The sequence below is a fragment of the Lathyrus oleraceus genome, chromosome 3 (genome assembly GCF_024323335.1).
Source record: "Lathyrus oleraceus cultivar Zhongwan6 chromosome 3, CAAS_Psat_ZW6_1.0, whole genome shotgun sequence".
Lineage (NCBI taxonomy): Eukaryota > Viridiplantae > Streptophyta > Magnoliopsida > Fabales > Fabaceae > Lathyrus > Lathyrus oleraceus.
Window position 1 is genome coordinate 268,805,048 of NC_066581.1, and position 16,632 is coordinate 268,821,679.

A 16,632-nucleotide genomic window follows, 5' to 3' on the forward strand; every position below is an offset into this window, starting at 1 on the left:
GTTGCGCCCGTATCCATGTACCACTGATTGTCAGGAGTGTGGAGTGACATTGTGTGCATTGCGGTCTCAATGTTTGTCGGTATCTGAGAGGAGGTAGAGGCTGCATACACCTGAGGACGTTGTCCTAGAATGCCTGGTTGCTTAGGAGGACCGGCAGGGCGTGCCCACTGAGAGGTGGGATATGGACACGGTGGCATAGCCCATGGTGGTGGAGTCCAACCCCATGGTTGCCAAGCTAGGTACTGTTGTTGCTGCTGCCAAGGAGGAGAGGACCATGATGGAGGAGTGTTGGGAGCTCCAGGCTGAGGACCACTGCGGTTATTGCGTCCCCCTCCGCGGCTCTGGTTGCCACGAGAACGAGAACGATTGTTGGGGCGGCGGTTGCCACGCTGAGAGGTGTCTTCAATAGGTTTTGACTGAGTGGTGTGCATGGCAGCATGAGAGCCTGTGTTTGCCATCTTAGCCATACCGGCTTCTTCCAAAGTGAGCATTGAACGAGCCTGATAGAATGCAGGGAGAGGATTACTCTGGCGAATCAAGGTGGCAACACTACGGTAAGCTTCTGGGAGACCCGATATCAGCTGAAGGACAAGACGATGATTGTTGACAGGGGAGCCGACATTTCTCAATTGATCAGAAAGCATCTTAAGACGCTGACAGTAAGCAGAGACATTTGGAAAATCCTCCATACGAGTGTTAGAAAACTCTTGCTCAAGAGTGACAGCTCGAGCATTTTGGTTGTCCTGAAAGATATCTTCTAAGCGATTCCAAGCTTCTACTGCAGTCGAGTTGGGTTCCAGGATAGTGGTCAGCAAATCAGTAGAAATGGTGGAATAAATCCACTGGAGAACGGTGGCATCAAGAGTGGTCCATTGTTCATGCTCGACATCGGTAGGGGCTGGAGGTGCTTTTTCCGTAGATGGAACAATGTGATGCAAGACTCGATGTGAGCGAGCATGAATTCGGAAAAGCTCGGCCCATGTTCCATACTGATCTTTTTCCATCTCAAGAATAATAGGAATGTGGTTCCTAATGTTGGAGACAGCAAGAGCGGGATGAAAATCATGTTTTGAAACACCGGTGGCAGCGACGGACTGCTCGGAAACATTGGCTACAGTGGGAGTTTTCTGAGTATTGTGGTCGCTATTGCTGTTTTCGGAATCAGACATGACTGCTTCTTGTTTCACAGTAACAATTCACGAGTAGAATACAACAACAGTGGACAACACGGACGCGCAGAGGAGAGAAATCACGGCGTTGTGGTGTGCTATCGTCGGAACAGAGATGTGAAACCCAAAAGAAAGGAGATCTGAATTGCGAACAGAGGCGAAGAACCAGAACAATCCGCGGATTCGGCGGTGGTTTTCGTGCACGGTGGTGCGACGGCGGCGGCGCGAACAGAAAAGAGGATGTGTTCGGCGGCGGCGGTATGTAGAGGACGAAGGTCCTGTGGCGGCGGCAGCGGCGGTATGTAGAGGACGAAGGTCCGGTGGCGGCGGCGGCGACTGCTTCACGAAGGAGAATGAGGAAGGCGGCGACGGCTGCTTCACGAAGGAGAATGAGGAACGCTTCTGTTTTGTTTTTCTGATACCATGTAAGATAATGGAATGCGTTGCCTTTTCATTAATCTGAATAGGGTATATATACAACAATGTGTAACGTATGTAATTATGATACAATCCTAATTATAGGAAATTATTTATGACTAATAATAATCAAATATTCTATTCTATCATGGGCTTCTTCACGATGTATACTTTACTTTTTAAACACAAACAAATGGACAATGTAAGTCAAACATATGGAATGTTTCTCCAACCATCATCTTACTTCATTCCTAGTAACCTTATGCATGACTGTACGTTCTAAACTCCTATTAACACTTTGTGTCGTATTGTCATCCATTAGGTTTTTTTACAAACGGGGGTTAGTCATATTTTTTTTACCCAAAGTGAATTCTCACCCAACTTGTTTCATATATACTAGTAGGATAAGACTCTCTATCACCAGGATTAACCACCACTTATTCAATACTTGAAGCAACATCATTAAGCTCTATGTCACTAAGGTCTACAAAGGGAATACTTAAATTTGAGCTTTTTGGGTTCACCATATTCAAACAATTTGAGCTTCTTGGGTTCACAAATATTCAATCAATAAAAAGTTAATACATACCTTGTATTTTAATGCAAGTTTATGAAAAACTGATGCGAAAAAACATGACCATTCAAGCAAGGGCAATCCAAATTCCAAAAGTCTCATAAGTAAATAAGTAACAAACAAAAGAAGTTCTCTTTTAGATTGTACTCAAGAAATGAAAAAGAAGTCAAAAAGTGATATTTAGTCTCAAGTTTTTGATTTATATGCCCGAAGAGTGTCAAGTTTAACGGTCAGGATTCTTCAAAAGATTAAAGATCACATAAAATTACTCATATGAATTCTTGAGGTAATAACTTCACTTGAGTTCATTCAAATGAGCATATATGCGTCACCTCCATACCCTACACGCAGGGGGCATGTTGAGGTCTCTGTCGTAAGAATGTTATGTCTGTACATAATGCATCACATTCACATGTTCACCATGACAGCTACTCCTACTCAGTGCAACCACAATTATCTCTCCTCCCATAACACGTTATCAACAATCAATCTTCTCAACAATTCATATTCCTAGTCCAGTCTCATTACATTTGCATCAACAATACTCGCTTCAGGACTTGTAGCAAGGATTTGAAGGAAAACTATTACGGATTGGGCAAATGCCCAAATCCATTAAGAATGTTCTAATCACTGACGTACAAGTGGACCTTTATATTAAAATTTATTTATTAATTTACTTTTTCATAAATATATCCAAATATAAATCACTTAAATTTCAACTTATTTTTAATTAGAATCAACTTTATAATATTAATTCATTCAAAATTAATTTTGGAAGCAAGAAAAACCAAAAAAACAAGCTCATTTCATAAGTTAGATAAAAAATGATAAACATGTAAGTATAAAATTTGTATTAGTGTCATATATTCACATGCATACTTTGAGGCAGACTTATGTGGACCACAAAGTTTAACCTAAATAGGGGTGGCAAAATGGATGGATTGGATGGATATGGATTGGATCGTTAATGGATGGATATGGATTGGATCGTTAATGGATGGATCAAAACAATCCATTATCCATTAACAATCCACTAAATTTTTTTTAAAAATATCCAATCCAATTCATCCATTAAGAATAAAAATCAATCCAATCCATCCATTATCATATTTTTAGTGGATGGATATCCATCCATCCATTTCTTTTTCCTTTAAAATTTTTCTTTTTTGAAAAAAATCACTTATTTTTTTTATTTTTTTTTTAATAAAACAATATTAGCTTTTGTCGAGAAAAATCATTTTTTCTGAAAAAAAAATATATTTTTGTATTTTCAAAAAAAATAATTTAAAAATTGTTTTTTTTTTCGAAAAAATATATTTTTTTTATATTCGTAAAAAAATAAATTTTTCGAAAATAAAATCAAAATTTGGTATTTTTCAAAATTATTTTTAAATTTTTCGAAAAAAAACGATTTTTTGTATTTTCAAAAAAAAATATTTTTTTTCGAAAAAAATAAATTTATTTTTATTTTTCAAAAAAAAAAAATTAATATTTAAAAAAAATATTTTTTTAAGATTAGATAAAAAAATTCATTGGATCATTAAAATGTGTTGGATGGATTTGATCAATCCATGTTTATAAATGGATGGATTTGATCAATCCATTAACTTAATTTTTTTATGTAGTAGATGAATTGGATGGATTTTTTGATGAATGAATTGGATGGATTTTCTCTAAATGGATCCAATTGCCACCCCTAAACCTAAATCATTTTTTTCAAATAATAATAACCACATATTCCCACATGATAACACTTTATATACCACCCACTTTGATCATGAAAAAATCATAAACCCCTCAACCAACATTGATTATAATAGTGCTACCATTTACATCATTATGATTATGTTCATAATTCTCTTTGTCCTTTCATCACTTTCATGCTCACAAGCTGTATTTGAAGCCATTGAAATTGAAGCACAGGCTTTGTTAAAATGGAAACATACTTTTGATAACCATAGCCAAACTCTCCTATCAACTTGGATAAATAACACAAATCCATGCACATGGAGAGGAATTCAATGTCACAAATCCAAATCCATTTCCATCATAAACCTTGAAAATTTTGGACTTAAAGGTACACTTCACTCTCTCACTTTTTCTTCATTCCCAAACCTCATAACCATAAACATCTACCGTAACCACTTTTATGGAACCATTCCTCCACAAATTGGTAACATGTCAAAAATAAGCACATTGAATTTTTCTCGAAACCCTATTGAGGGTTCCATTCCTCAACAAATTTTCACTTTGAAAAGTTTACAAAACCTTGATTTTTCAGTTTGTAAACTAAGTGGAGAAATTTCTAACTCCATAGGAAATTTATCCAATTTATTATATCTAGATTTAGGAAGCAATGATTTTTCTGGTGGATCTATTCCTCCTGAGATTGGAAAATTGAACAAATTAGGGTATCTAGCAATTCCGGAAAGTAGCCTAATTGGTTCAATTCCAAAAGAAATTGGGCTTTTGACAAACCTTATTCTTATTGATTTGTCATGCAATTCTCTATCTGGTGTTATCCCTGAAACCATAGGTAACATGAGTAAATTGAATAAACTTATACTTTCTAATAACACCATGTTCTCTGGTCCAATTCCACAATCCTTGTGGAACATGTCTAGCTTGAATGTGATTTACTTTCAAAATATGAATCTTTCTGGTTCCATCTCCGATTCTATACAAAACTTGGTTAATTTGAATGAACTTGCACTTGATGAAAATCGCCTTTCGGGATCCATTCCTTCCACAATTGGAAAGTTGAAAAATCTAGTTGTTTTGTATTTGTTGTTTAATCGTCTTTCTGGATCAATTCCTGCCTCGATAGGTAATTTAATCAATTTGGATGTTCTTAGTCTCCAAGTAAACAATCTGTCTGGAACAATTCCAGATTCAATTGGAAATTTGAAGAAGCTCACTGTTTTTGAAGTAGCTAGCAATAAACTTCACGGTAGAATCCCAAATGGACTTTACAACATTACCAATTGGGAGTCCTTTGTTGTGTCTGAGAATTATTTGGTTGGCCATTTGCCGTCTCAAATATGCTCTGGTGGAAAATTAAGCTACTTAAATGCTTATCACAATCGTTTCACCGGTCCGGTGCCAACAAGTTTGAAAAATTGTTCTAGCATTGAAAGAATCAGGCTCGAGGAGAATCAAATCGAAGGAGATATATCACAAGATTTTGGTGTATATCCGAAATTGCGGTATCTTGATATGAGTGACAATAAATTTCATGGACACCTTTCAACAAACTGGGAAAAGAGTCTTGATCTGGATACTTTCAAGGTATCAAACAATAATATTTCTGGCGTTATACCATTAGAAATTATTGGTTTAACCAAGCTAGGTAAGCTTCATCTTTCTTCAAATCAATTGACTGGGAAACTTCCAAAGGAATTAGGAGACATGAAATCATTAGTTGAACTCAAGATTAGTAACAATCAACTCAGAGATAATATCCCAATAGAAATTGGAATGCTGCAAAGACTTGAAATGTTGGATCTCGGTGGAAACGAGTTGAGTGGCACGATACCGGAAGAAGTTACGAGGCTACCGAGGTTACGACTGTTGAATTTAAGCAGAAATAAAATTGAAGGAAGTATTCCACATCAGTTTGGTTCAGCTCTTGAGTCACTTGATCTCAGTGGCAATTTTTTGAATGGAAAAATACCAACAGCTTTTGGAGATTTGGTGCAGTTGTCAATGTTGAATCTCTCACATAATATGCTTTCTGGAACCATTCCTCTAAATTTTGAGAGGAGTTTGGATTTCGTTAACATATCAGACAACCAGTTAGACGGACCGCTTCCGAAAATTCCGGCTTTTCTTAATGCTTCATTTGAATCATTCAAAAATAACAAAGGCTTGTGTGGAAATATCTCAGGATTGGATCCTTGTGCAACAAGCCATAGTCGAAAGAGCAAAAATGTCCTTTGGTCAGTATTGATTGCTCTAGGAGCTTTAATATTAGCGGTGTGCAGTGTCGGAGTTTCAATGTATATTTTGTGTCGAAGAAAATCATCAAAGAAAGAAAGCCAAACTGAAGAAGCACAAAGGGGAGTACTGTTTTCAATTTGGACTCATGATGGGAAAATGATGTTTGAAAATATCATTGAAGCTACTGAGAATTTTGATGACAAACACCTCATCGGAGTTGGGAGTCAAGGAAGTGTTTACAAAGCAGAGTTGTCTTCAGATTTGGTTGTTGCTGTTAAGAAGTTTCATTTTGTAACAGATGAAACAAAGTCATATTTCAGTTCAAAGCCTTTTATCAGTGAGATTGAAACCTTGACAGAAATCAAACACAGGAACATCATAAAGCTTTATGGATTTTGTTCACATTCTAAGTTCTCATTCTTGGTTTACAAGTTCATGGAAGGTGGAAGCTTAGATAAAATGCTAAACAATGACACACAAGCCACTGCGTTTGATTGGGAAAAGAGGGTGAATGTTGTTAAAGGTGTTGCCAATGCTTTGTCCTACCTGCATCATGATTGCTCGCCTCCAATTATTCATCGCGACATATCAAGCAAAAACGTTCTCCTTAATCTTGACTATGAAGCTCATGTCTCCGACTTCGGGACGGCTAAGTTTCTAAAGCCTGGTTTACCTAGTTATACCCATTTTGCAGGAACTTTTGGGTATGCAGCTCCAGGTTAGAATCATTTTTCCTCTTGTTTTGATTTTATATTATCATATTGAAACTCATAAGTTAATTTGTTTGTTTGCAGAATTGGCACAAACAGTGGAAGCGAATGAGAAATGTGATGTTTACAGCTTCGGAGTTCTTGCATTGGAAATCATAATGGGAAAACATCCCGGAGATCTCATTTCATTATTTTTGTCACCATCTACAAGATCAATGGCTGATAATATGTTGTTGAAAGATGTTTTAGATCAACGACCTCAACAAGTTATGAAACCAATTGATGAAGAAGTGATCTTGATTGCAAGGTTGGCATTGGCTTGCTTGAGTCAAAAACCACATTCTAGACCAACCATGGAACAAGTATCCAAGATGCTTGCAATAGGAAAAACACCTTTGGGGAACCAACTTCGCATGATTAGACTAGGACAACTAGAATAACTCTTTGAAATAATTTATTTATTTTTATCTATTTTGTATTTGTACTAACATCCTTGTCTTTTTCAAGTTTGTTCCGTTGTTAGTTTTGGATATAAATCAAATAAATAGTCGATTTCATCCTCATCAATTTTGTTCTAAGTTTTGGATATGAATAAACAGTCGATTTTGTCATTATCCAGAGTAAAAAAAACCTCAGTTATTAGAGAATGCGTGGATAATGGTACGACAAACACTAAGCCCTCCGTAAAAGCCTATGCAGTTTACCAAAGGTCATTAACACTCAACCGTATTACCCGCAGTCAAACCTTAAATAACTTGTGGGTAATATTAATTGGTTAAATGAGTATAGATCTTATATTAGCTATGTATCATCCGTCAGAAATTTTACCCAAAATTTATGTTTTGTAATAATAAGATACCTTCAGTAAAGCTGTTTGAATCCCTTTCCATAAACAGTTTTTTAGTTTTTAAAAATTAAAAATTAAAAAATATATTTGAAAAGCTAATTTTTAAAAATTGTTTTCTAAAATTCTTTTTAATTTTTCAGTTTTTAAATCTAAAAAACAAAAATAGCTTTTGATATGTTTTAATTTTTATTTTGCTTTTCACTTTCCAAATCCTACTATTGAATTGAATACACACGAGAAATAGATTTTTGAGATTAATTGGTATGCACTGTCAAATGAGTGATTGTAATTAACTGACAGTGTAAAAAATCAATTAATCTCTAAATTTTTTCTATAATTTTCATTAATGGCAGTTTCCATAATTATAACCATAATTTTATTAATCTCTATAATTAATTTTTTCTTAATACTTTTCAGACATATATAAAACAAAGTAATATATTATCCTCCATATAATAATAAGTTGTTATACCAAATACAAATAAAATAACTGTGTTTATTTAATTTTGAAAGTATTTTTATTAACATTTTTTTCTAAAAAAAATATTTATAATTTATAAATATTAATAATTTATAAATATTAATATTTTTTTTTTTAAATTGACAAATTTAGATTTTCTCTCAATTTTTTATAACAATTTGACCTTTTATAAAATCATATATTTTTTTCATTTCAAAAATAATAAATATTTTTTATTAATAATAATTGTTTAAGAAAATTGACCGGTCATCAAATCGGTGAGAATGTACTGGTTCATTGTTCGAACCATTTGATCATTAGTCGAATCGCATAATATAATCAGATTAAATCAGATAATTTGGTTGAATAAATCGATATCTATAACAAAATTATATAGTTATTAAATCGTCGAATCGGGTGACCCGATCTCTAAAAAAAATCACGATTGCTAAAAAAATTCAAAAATTCAAAATATCATAATTTTAAGAATTCATTCTTTAAATTAAAATTTTAAATATACACATAACAAAATAGTACAAAATATAAATCTATATAAATTTTGAACAAAGTCAAACTGAAATTGAATAACAAAATAAATGTATCGTCTAATAAATTTAATTTTAAGGTGGAAAAGTTGTTCTAAATAAATTTTGAACAAAATCTCTTTATATTTTAATTTTATTTAAAAAAAGAATTATCAAAATGACGACATTTTGTCGGAGGAAAAAAAAGCAAAAATTTAAACAATTAATTCTCAATTTTTATCAGTTTTGGTCGATTCTGACTGATTCCCACAAATACAATACTTTAATAAATCCAACAATCAAACTATATCGGTGACTCATCTGATTCTCAATTTGATCCGTTGATTCAATCCGATTTTTAAAATCTATCACTTATTTTTCAATTGGAGTAGATAATAAACATGAATGTTTAAAAAGTAAAATGGTTCTAACTAAAAATACTCTTACAATATTTCTTAGTAAAGTTGTAATTTTAATAATACTTAAATAATAAAACTAATTTAATAAGAAAAATCAATAAAAAATAAAATTTTCAATCATATTATAGTATAATTTATATTTCTTATAAAATTGAGGAAGAGAAAGTGATTAATTATAAACAAAAATAGTAATGATGAATGTCATGAAAATGATTTAAATCATTTGTTTAAAATTATGTGTCAATCTCTTATTATTAAAATAATATTTTATTAATTATATAATTAATATTAAAAAAATAGTTGACATACATTCTTAGATCTTATATTAAATAATTAGTGACTAAATTATATTTCTATTTATAGATAACGAAATATATTTTATTATTAATTAAAAAGAATTATCTATTTTTAATCTCTTATTAAAAATAGTATCGAAAATTAAACTATCAAATGAATTTTTTCAATTTTCATATTTCAAAAACAATTTTTAAAAACTAGTCTATCAAACAAATATTTTTGATAATTCTCTTTCTAAAAACACTCTTTAAAATTAGATTTCAAAAACAAATTTTAAGAATGAAAATCCAAAAGTGTATATGAATATCGAAATCAATACAAACAACCAAACTAAAAAACTACATTGATGAGATCTTTTGCGGCATACAAACTGTAGCAAAAGTACATAGTAAAACATGATAGGACTTGAAAAAACTTCTTCAATTACTATTAAAAATAAAAAATTCAGAAACATGATCCTTAATTGTGTGTTACTTGTCTTAAAAAAATAAGAAGATTTTCCAATTCAATTCTTTGTACAAACCAACTCCATAATGAATATAGCTAAAATGTTGAACACCTCAGACACAAACTTTAGATCTTAGATGGCCATTTTATCTAGAAAAGTTATAAAAAGATGTAACATATTTGTGTTTGGTAAATCATCAATGACATAGTGAACTGAAAATGGTTGGTTAACAATAAGATGGATTTGGAGGGAAGCTTACAAGTCCAACATCACAATGTAGCGGTGTATTCGTCGCTTTATGATTTATTGACTAAATCAAAAGCAAAGCATACAAAGATAGAGTCGCCACCGCACTTTTATTTATCCAAAGGAATGGCTAAAAAGCGAACAAAAGCCTAAGAAGTTTTACACATAGAAAACTAATGAAAGGTCAGAGATCTGGGTAAGGGGGTAATTATGCAAAGGGAAGGTGTTAGGCACCCAATGCATCCTAGGTACTCCTGGGGAACCTTTTTCACAAATCGCTGCAAAAGATATTGTTTATGAAAATATTTATTGTGCAAACATTGATTGGGAGGATGAGAGAAGAATATACAATTTTTATTATTTTTGTGTTTGGATGGATAACCATTGCCTACGTACCTTTACAGGATCAAAACCTCGTAGTTCGGCTAAAAGATTTCCAAAAAGTAAGTGGATTGATTTTAAACAAAAGCCCTAAGGTCTTTCATTATCCACGGGAGAAAACTCAACCTATACAACCACACATCCACCATGTGAGAAAAACTTCAACTTGCTAGTGAGGGACCATGCCCTATAATAAGCAAGGAAGTCTTACAATTCAATCACTAAGGACAAAATGTGAGATTTACATCAACCACTAAGATAATTGAGATCTATGGCTAATGTATGAAAACTTATCAAGAAGTGGACTTGAGCCACAAAACAATTGAATGAGTGTAATTAGTCAATTAGGATTATTCACAAAAAGATGGTCAAAGTATGATTAGAATTCAATTCAAAAGAAGTATTATGAAAATGAAGTTTGACAAATCAAAGGCTTAAGGCCTAGGTTTCTAATTTGAAAAGAAATGAAAATGTTTGCACAATATTTTTTCTGGTTTGAGTTAACATGCAAAATGGAGGTTCAAGGAACAAAAAGGTGGGATGTTAAGGGATGCAAAACTTCTTAGGTGTTCACCTCTTGAGATCATATGTAGATGATCCAAGTGATTCCTTTGGAAAAGGCAACAAGCAGGAAATAGATAAACAAAGTATCAGGCAAAGCCAACATAAATGGAAACCAGATGCCAATCAATGGACTTACACTAGACTCACAAAACAAAGATGGATACCGGATGCCAATCAATGGACTTACATCAATCTCACAAAACAAAGAAAACATGGAAACCAGATACCAATCAATGGATTTACACCAGCCTCACAAAACCAAAATGGATACCGGATGCCAATCAATGGACTTACACTAGTCTCACAAAGCAAAGAAAACAAATGCAATAAGCAAGAGGAAACAAGTTGCCAATAAATGATCTTACACTCGACTCCAAGGAAAAGGGATGCCAATCAATGGTCTTAGTCCCAACTCCTACCAGATCATAGGAAATAACTGCCAATAAATGGACTTACAATTGACTCCTCAATGGACAAAACAAGATGTCACAAAGTATGAACAATGATCATGAGATGATATACAATTAATGTTCAAAGATGAAAACAATGCACAGAGGCACACACAAACAATCATGCACATATGGGCAAACAAACAACAAGTAACCAATTAGCACACACTATACACAATCAATGGGCTCAAGCAAGGTTAGGCTTTAGAAACAAGCCAACTGGAATGTGGTGTTTTGATCTCTTAACCCTAACATTGAGAGTTAGGGTGAAGCAGATGAAATGGAGATGAGGGTTATGCCTCATAGCTCTTATCCCTGGCCTGGGAGAGCTTTAATCAATAGAAAGTGTGGGAGTTCAGAATGAGGGAACTCTTCTCCACATATGGTTGACTCTATAAGATCTTGGGTTCTTATTCATAATGCATCAACACATGGTGTGAGCAAAGTGAATGACACCACTGAATAGCAGGGGATGGATTACACATCCCTTTTATCTGCCAATTGCCTCTTAAGAGGACTTTACCTGCTTGGCACAAAATTAAACAAACAAAAACATGGCCTCTTAAGGAGGGCTTCAGACAGGTGCCTGCCAATAACAGCAGGTCTTCCAGACTACATGAAGATTAGGGATTATACCTAAGTGGTATGCCAACCACAAGCAAAAGCAAAGCAAAGTTCAAATGAACTTAAAGTAACTTAGGTACATGTGTAAACAACTAAACAAATTAATACAAATACTCAGACAAACAGACAACAGTCAATAACAAACAGACAATCCCAATGTACAAAATGTAAGCCATAAGGCAAACTCAAGTGACTTAGTATCAACCTACAAAACAGCAAATGTTAGCAATCAAAAGCAAATATCAACATTCAAATGATGAAGCAACATTAACCATGGAATTTGGATGCTTGAACTTGAAATTCAAAGCTCACATGTAAGTACAAACCACTAGGTCAAAGCCTAGGGTCAAAGGTGAAGAAAAAATTCAAAACAGGAGCTGAAATTCAATACAATGCAACTTCAAACACATATTAACATGTCCTAAAAAGGATCACAACAAAATCATCAAGCAAGGCCATGTATCAAGCAAGAGAAGTCAAAGACAATTTCAAAGCTCATATATGATCATCATGAATGAAAATTCCAAATCAAAACAGAAATGATTCAAATAATTCTGGAAAAATTCATGAGCATTCAACACATCCAACATGATCAACATACAAAAATCAGAAGCATCAAAGATCATTTGGCATGGAAATTAAATTGCACAAGTTAAACAACCAAATGTGTGACGCAAATTGTCACACCATGCAAACATGTGTATAAAACAGAAATGGTAAATGGGAAAAATACCAAACCAAGCCTAAAACATCCATCAATGTGTCAAGAATCATCATGTAAAATTCCAAGCAATTTGGATTAAAATCAAGCATTTCACAATAAGATGAATAAGGCAAGGTCACAAATGTACACATGATCAAAGATTATAGCACAAACAAAAATCCAGCCATGCACAACTTCTGAAATTATCATCATAAAAAACTAGACATTCTAAGGAACAAGTAGCAAAAAACCAGGCATTTTTTGGATCATTTTTCAATTTGTTATGATTTTTTAAAGTTGGCATAAAAAATTTGAAACAAAAATGATCATAGCACATGGAAATGGAGGGAAAGCATATAATGATGAAAGCAATTTGAAAATGTGGCAGCACTGGGAATCGATCCATGTATGGATTTGAATGAGCGTGCGCTGTGTACAAAACGACATTGTTCCACTGTAAACCCTAACGAAGATCAATTGGACACAAATCCGACGCTAAACCGACGCTACTTCGTCTTCTCCATGAAGACGAAGATGAACAGTGCATGAGCTTCATGCAATTTTCCAGAAATTTCCAGAAATCCAAAACCAGCACATCAACATGAAGCATTTTCAATGGAGATCATAGATCAACAAACATTTAAACTTAATTCAACATAACAAGAGAGAATCGATAGAAAACATTTTGATGCATCAAACTTTAATCACACATATCTTGCTCAATAATGCACCAATTCACACGATTTTTAGCTCAGAATCATCAGGAATAGAAGATCTACAAGAATATAGCAATGAATTTGAGAATTAAGAGATTCGAAACTTGACCTCTTGAAGAGCAGAATCTTGGAAATGCACGATCCACAGCTTGTAATGATCCAAATCCAATCTACAATGCTTGAAATGATGTTTGATGAAGAAAAGGAAGCTTGAAACCGTGTAGATCTAGCTTAATTCTGAATTTCCATCTTTGAGTTTTTTTGAGCTTCAACTGCTTGATTCTTGCACGAATTCTTCAAACAAACACTTGATTCACACTCTATTCAACTCACTGATCATGAATCTTCAACAAAAACAAGGTGTTATGTTGAAGAAATTTGAATTTTGATTTTGAAGAAAATTTTGGAGGGAGATGAAAACTAGATCTAGAAATGGTGAATTGTGATTAACCTCCTTCAAATTCTGTTAGATTTAGGTATTTATATGCTCTCTTAATCACCTTGCTAATCCATACTTAACTTAGTTAATGAAAATAAGGTGTTTTTGCAAAAAATCAAAATTGCATGGTGCATGTAGTAAACCCACGTGAACAGTACCACTCTTTTCATCAAAGTCACTTAAAATCATCTTTTAAACACATTGACAATGGTAGAAAGTTCCCATGTTGCACCATTTTTGAATTTTGTAATTTCCCTCCAAAAAAGGCATGGATATGCAAATGATCATGTGATCACAATTCATGCAATGTGGTGAATGTTTTGAAAAGCTCATGTCATGTGAAGTAAAATGCAAAAAGAACCACCAAATTTGGAGTTATGAATCAAAAGATATGGCCATTTGAAGTTCCATGCACACTTGGAAATGATTGGATCATATCTCCTCAACCATTCATCAGATGCTCATGATCTTGGACTTTTTGGAAATGGGAGAGGGATTTCTTCAACTTTCATGTTGGACAAAATTCCATTTGAAGCTTATTTGATGTTGGAAAGTTGAGTTGAAGTTGGATCAAAAACTTGCCATTTTTGGAAAGTTAAAATTATAGGTCACTTTCCATTTTTGGAAACTTTTGACTTGACTTCAAATTCTTCAACCTTGATCTTTGAAATGATGAATAAGCATGATTTGGACATGAATGGGATGAAGAAACTTAATTTCCACACTCAAAACATACAATTGACTTTTCAGTTGACTACATTGGCCCTCAGATGACCTGAAAATGTTCTGATGAATTTGGGCTTCAACCACTTGGGGATTTGCTCCAAAATGAACCTATAGCTCACATAAGCTCCATAAAACGATCACATGATCCACATCTCAAGAAAATACCATCTGCTCTTTGTACCATGAATTCACCTGATGCCTTGACCTGTTGACTGCATAAGCTGCAAGTAACAAAGGTTAATGACATATTTTTGTACATTTTGGTTAGTGATTAAAAGAAAATAATGATATACAAATGCAGGCAATGCTTGGTGATCAAGAACCACTCTCAAAGAATATCCCACCCACAAGGAAGGAAGCAAGGTATCCAATGATCCTTGAGGCAATGCAATGAAATGATATGATGCCATGAGGGATCTTAGGGATAAAATTGGGGTCTTACAGATGCCCCTATTTAAGGTCATTCTAGCCGGAGAAGTGAAGGTTAAAATCTTCATTTCGACGCGGTAGAATGGGCTTAAATAACAATAATGAGACAAATTTTGGTCCCTAAGAGACCTCATGATGCAGATGTATGCATGTAAAGCAAACAAACTCTGTGGAGATATAGGTCCACAAAAAAGAAAAGACAATCCATCGGAGTAATACACTCACTAGGTACAGAGACTCTAACAAGACTCTCATGGGGATAAGAAAAGAAATGCGTGAGCGAGACACGACTCTGAATTAGGGAAAACAAGAACTAGACACTGCGTGAGCAGGACACGACTGGACTGGAGACCTCACTGGGGAGTAAAGGACTCAAACCGGGAAAAAGAAGAAGTTTCCAAAGGGAACACATCCATTGGGAAGACTCAAGCTGACTCAAAGATGCGTGTATTGGGAAAAACGCCAACACAGCAAAACTATCCACAAAGGATACTTCAGATGAAAATCCGGACTCGGACTGGGGAAAGATCCACACAGAACCTCCCTGCCGGGGAAAATTGCATATATTGGGGAAAACGCCAATACAGCAAAAGGGTAAAATCACAACAGAAACTCCACTGGGGAACGTCTAACAAAGAGACTGTCTTGGAGGAAAATCTGCAAGGTGAGGTGTTACCGGTTACTGGGTAACAAGCTCAAAGAGACATGTGATCTAAACACCGGTTACTGGGTGACAGAACAACAAGCTCAGGAAGAATGAATATCTAAGACCGGTATAAGGGTGAGAGATATCAATCAACCAAAACATCTGAGGAAGACCTGAAAAAGGTACATCAACTCAGGAAAATCTGACTCCGCAGGGGACCAAGGTCATAATAGGGAGCAGAAAGGAGGGAACACCAGGGATACTGGTTACTGGGTATATAATAGGTGACCGACCAAAGCATGAATTGGTATATATGCCAAAACACTCATCATCCGAAAGGAGGGCTTGAAAAAGAAAATCGACTTACAGGATGGACATTCGACTCCGCAACGGGAAAACGAATCTTACTCAAATGGGGAAGGACAAAAGGCTTCAACCAAAGAGTGCATGAGATATAATATCCATTACCGTCAGAACGTGGATAGTATACTCGCATGAGATATATTATCTATTACCGTCAGAACGTAGATAATATACTCGCACGGAAGGAACACCAGGGATACCGGTTACTGGGCATATAATAGGTGACCGACCGAAAACGTGAATTGGTTTGTACTGCCAAAACACTCATCATCCTGAAGAGAGCAAAACGCAAACTTGTCAAAGGATGGATATTCGATTCTACAAAGAATACGAATCTTACTCCATTGGGGAAAATCAACAAAGGACTCCAACCAAAGAGCGCATGAGATATATTATTCATTACCGTCAGAACGTGAATAATATACTTGAAAAGGAAGAGACACCAGAGATACCGGTTACTGGGCATATAATAGGTGACCAACCAAAAAGAGAAACAATCGTTACCAACAACAACAGGGTAGACGAAAGATAACTCGCTGGGG

The 16,632-nt window shown here is 34.5% G+C and overlaps 2 protein-coding genes across 2 annotated transcripts; one reads left to right on the top strand and one right to left on the bottom strand.

Annotated features, from left to right (window-relative positions):
- Positions 1 to 203: 203 nt before the first annotated feature.
- LOC127130776 (uncharacterized) lies at positions 204 to 1,498 on the bottom strand (the record flags this gene model as incomplete). Its single annotated transcript, XM_051059741.1, has 1 exon — positions 204 to 1,498. A coding segment is annotated over exon 1 (966 nt), but the record flags the coding sequence as incomplete, so codon positions are not given.
- A 2,431-nt stretch (positions 1,499 to 3,929) lies between these two features.
- LOC127126884 (MDIS1-interacting receptor like kinase 2) lies at positions 3,930 to 7,372 on the top strand. The gene is made up of 2 exons (XM_051055889.1): positions 3,930 to 6,817; positions 6,894 to 7,372. Exons 1-2 carry the CDS (start codon positions 4,000 to 4,002, stop codon positions 7,247 to 7,249), a joined length of 3,174 nt encoding a protein of 1,057 aa, XP_050911846.1. The 5' UTR covers positions 3,930 to 3,999; the 3' UTR covers positions 7,250 to 7,372.
- Positions 7,373 to 16,632: the final 9,260 nt, after the last annotated feature.

Coding starts and splice junctions, on each gene's coding strand:
- LOC127126884 (XM_051055889.1), top strand. CDS start 4,000: ATGATTATGTTCATAATTCTCTTTGTCCTTTCATCACTTTCATGCTCA. Junction 6,818..6,893: donor TTTTGGGTATGCAGCTCCAG/GTTAGAATCATT, acceptor GTTTGTTTGCAG/AATTGGCACAAACAGTGGAA.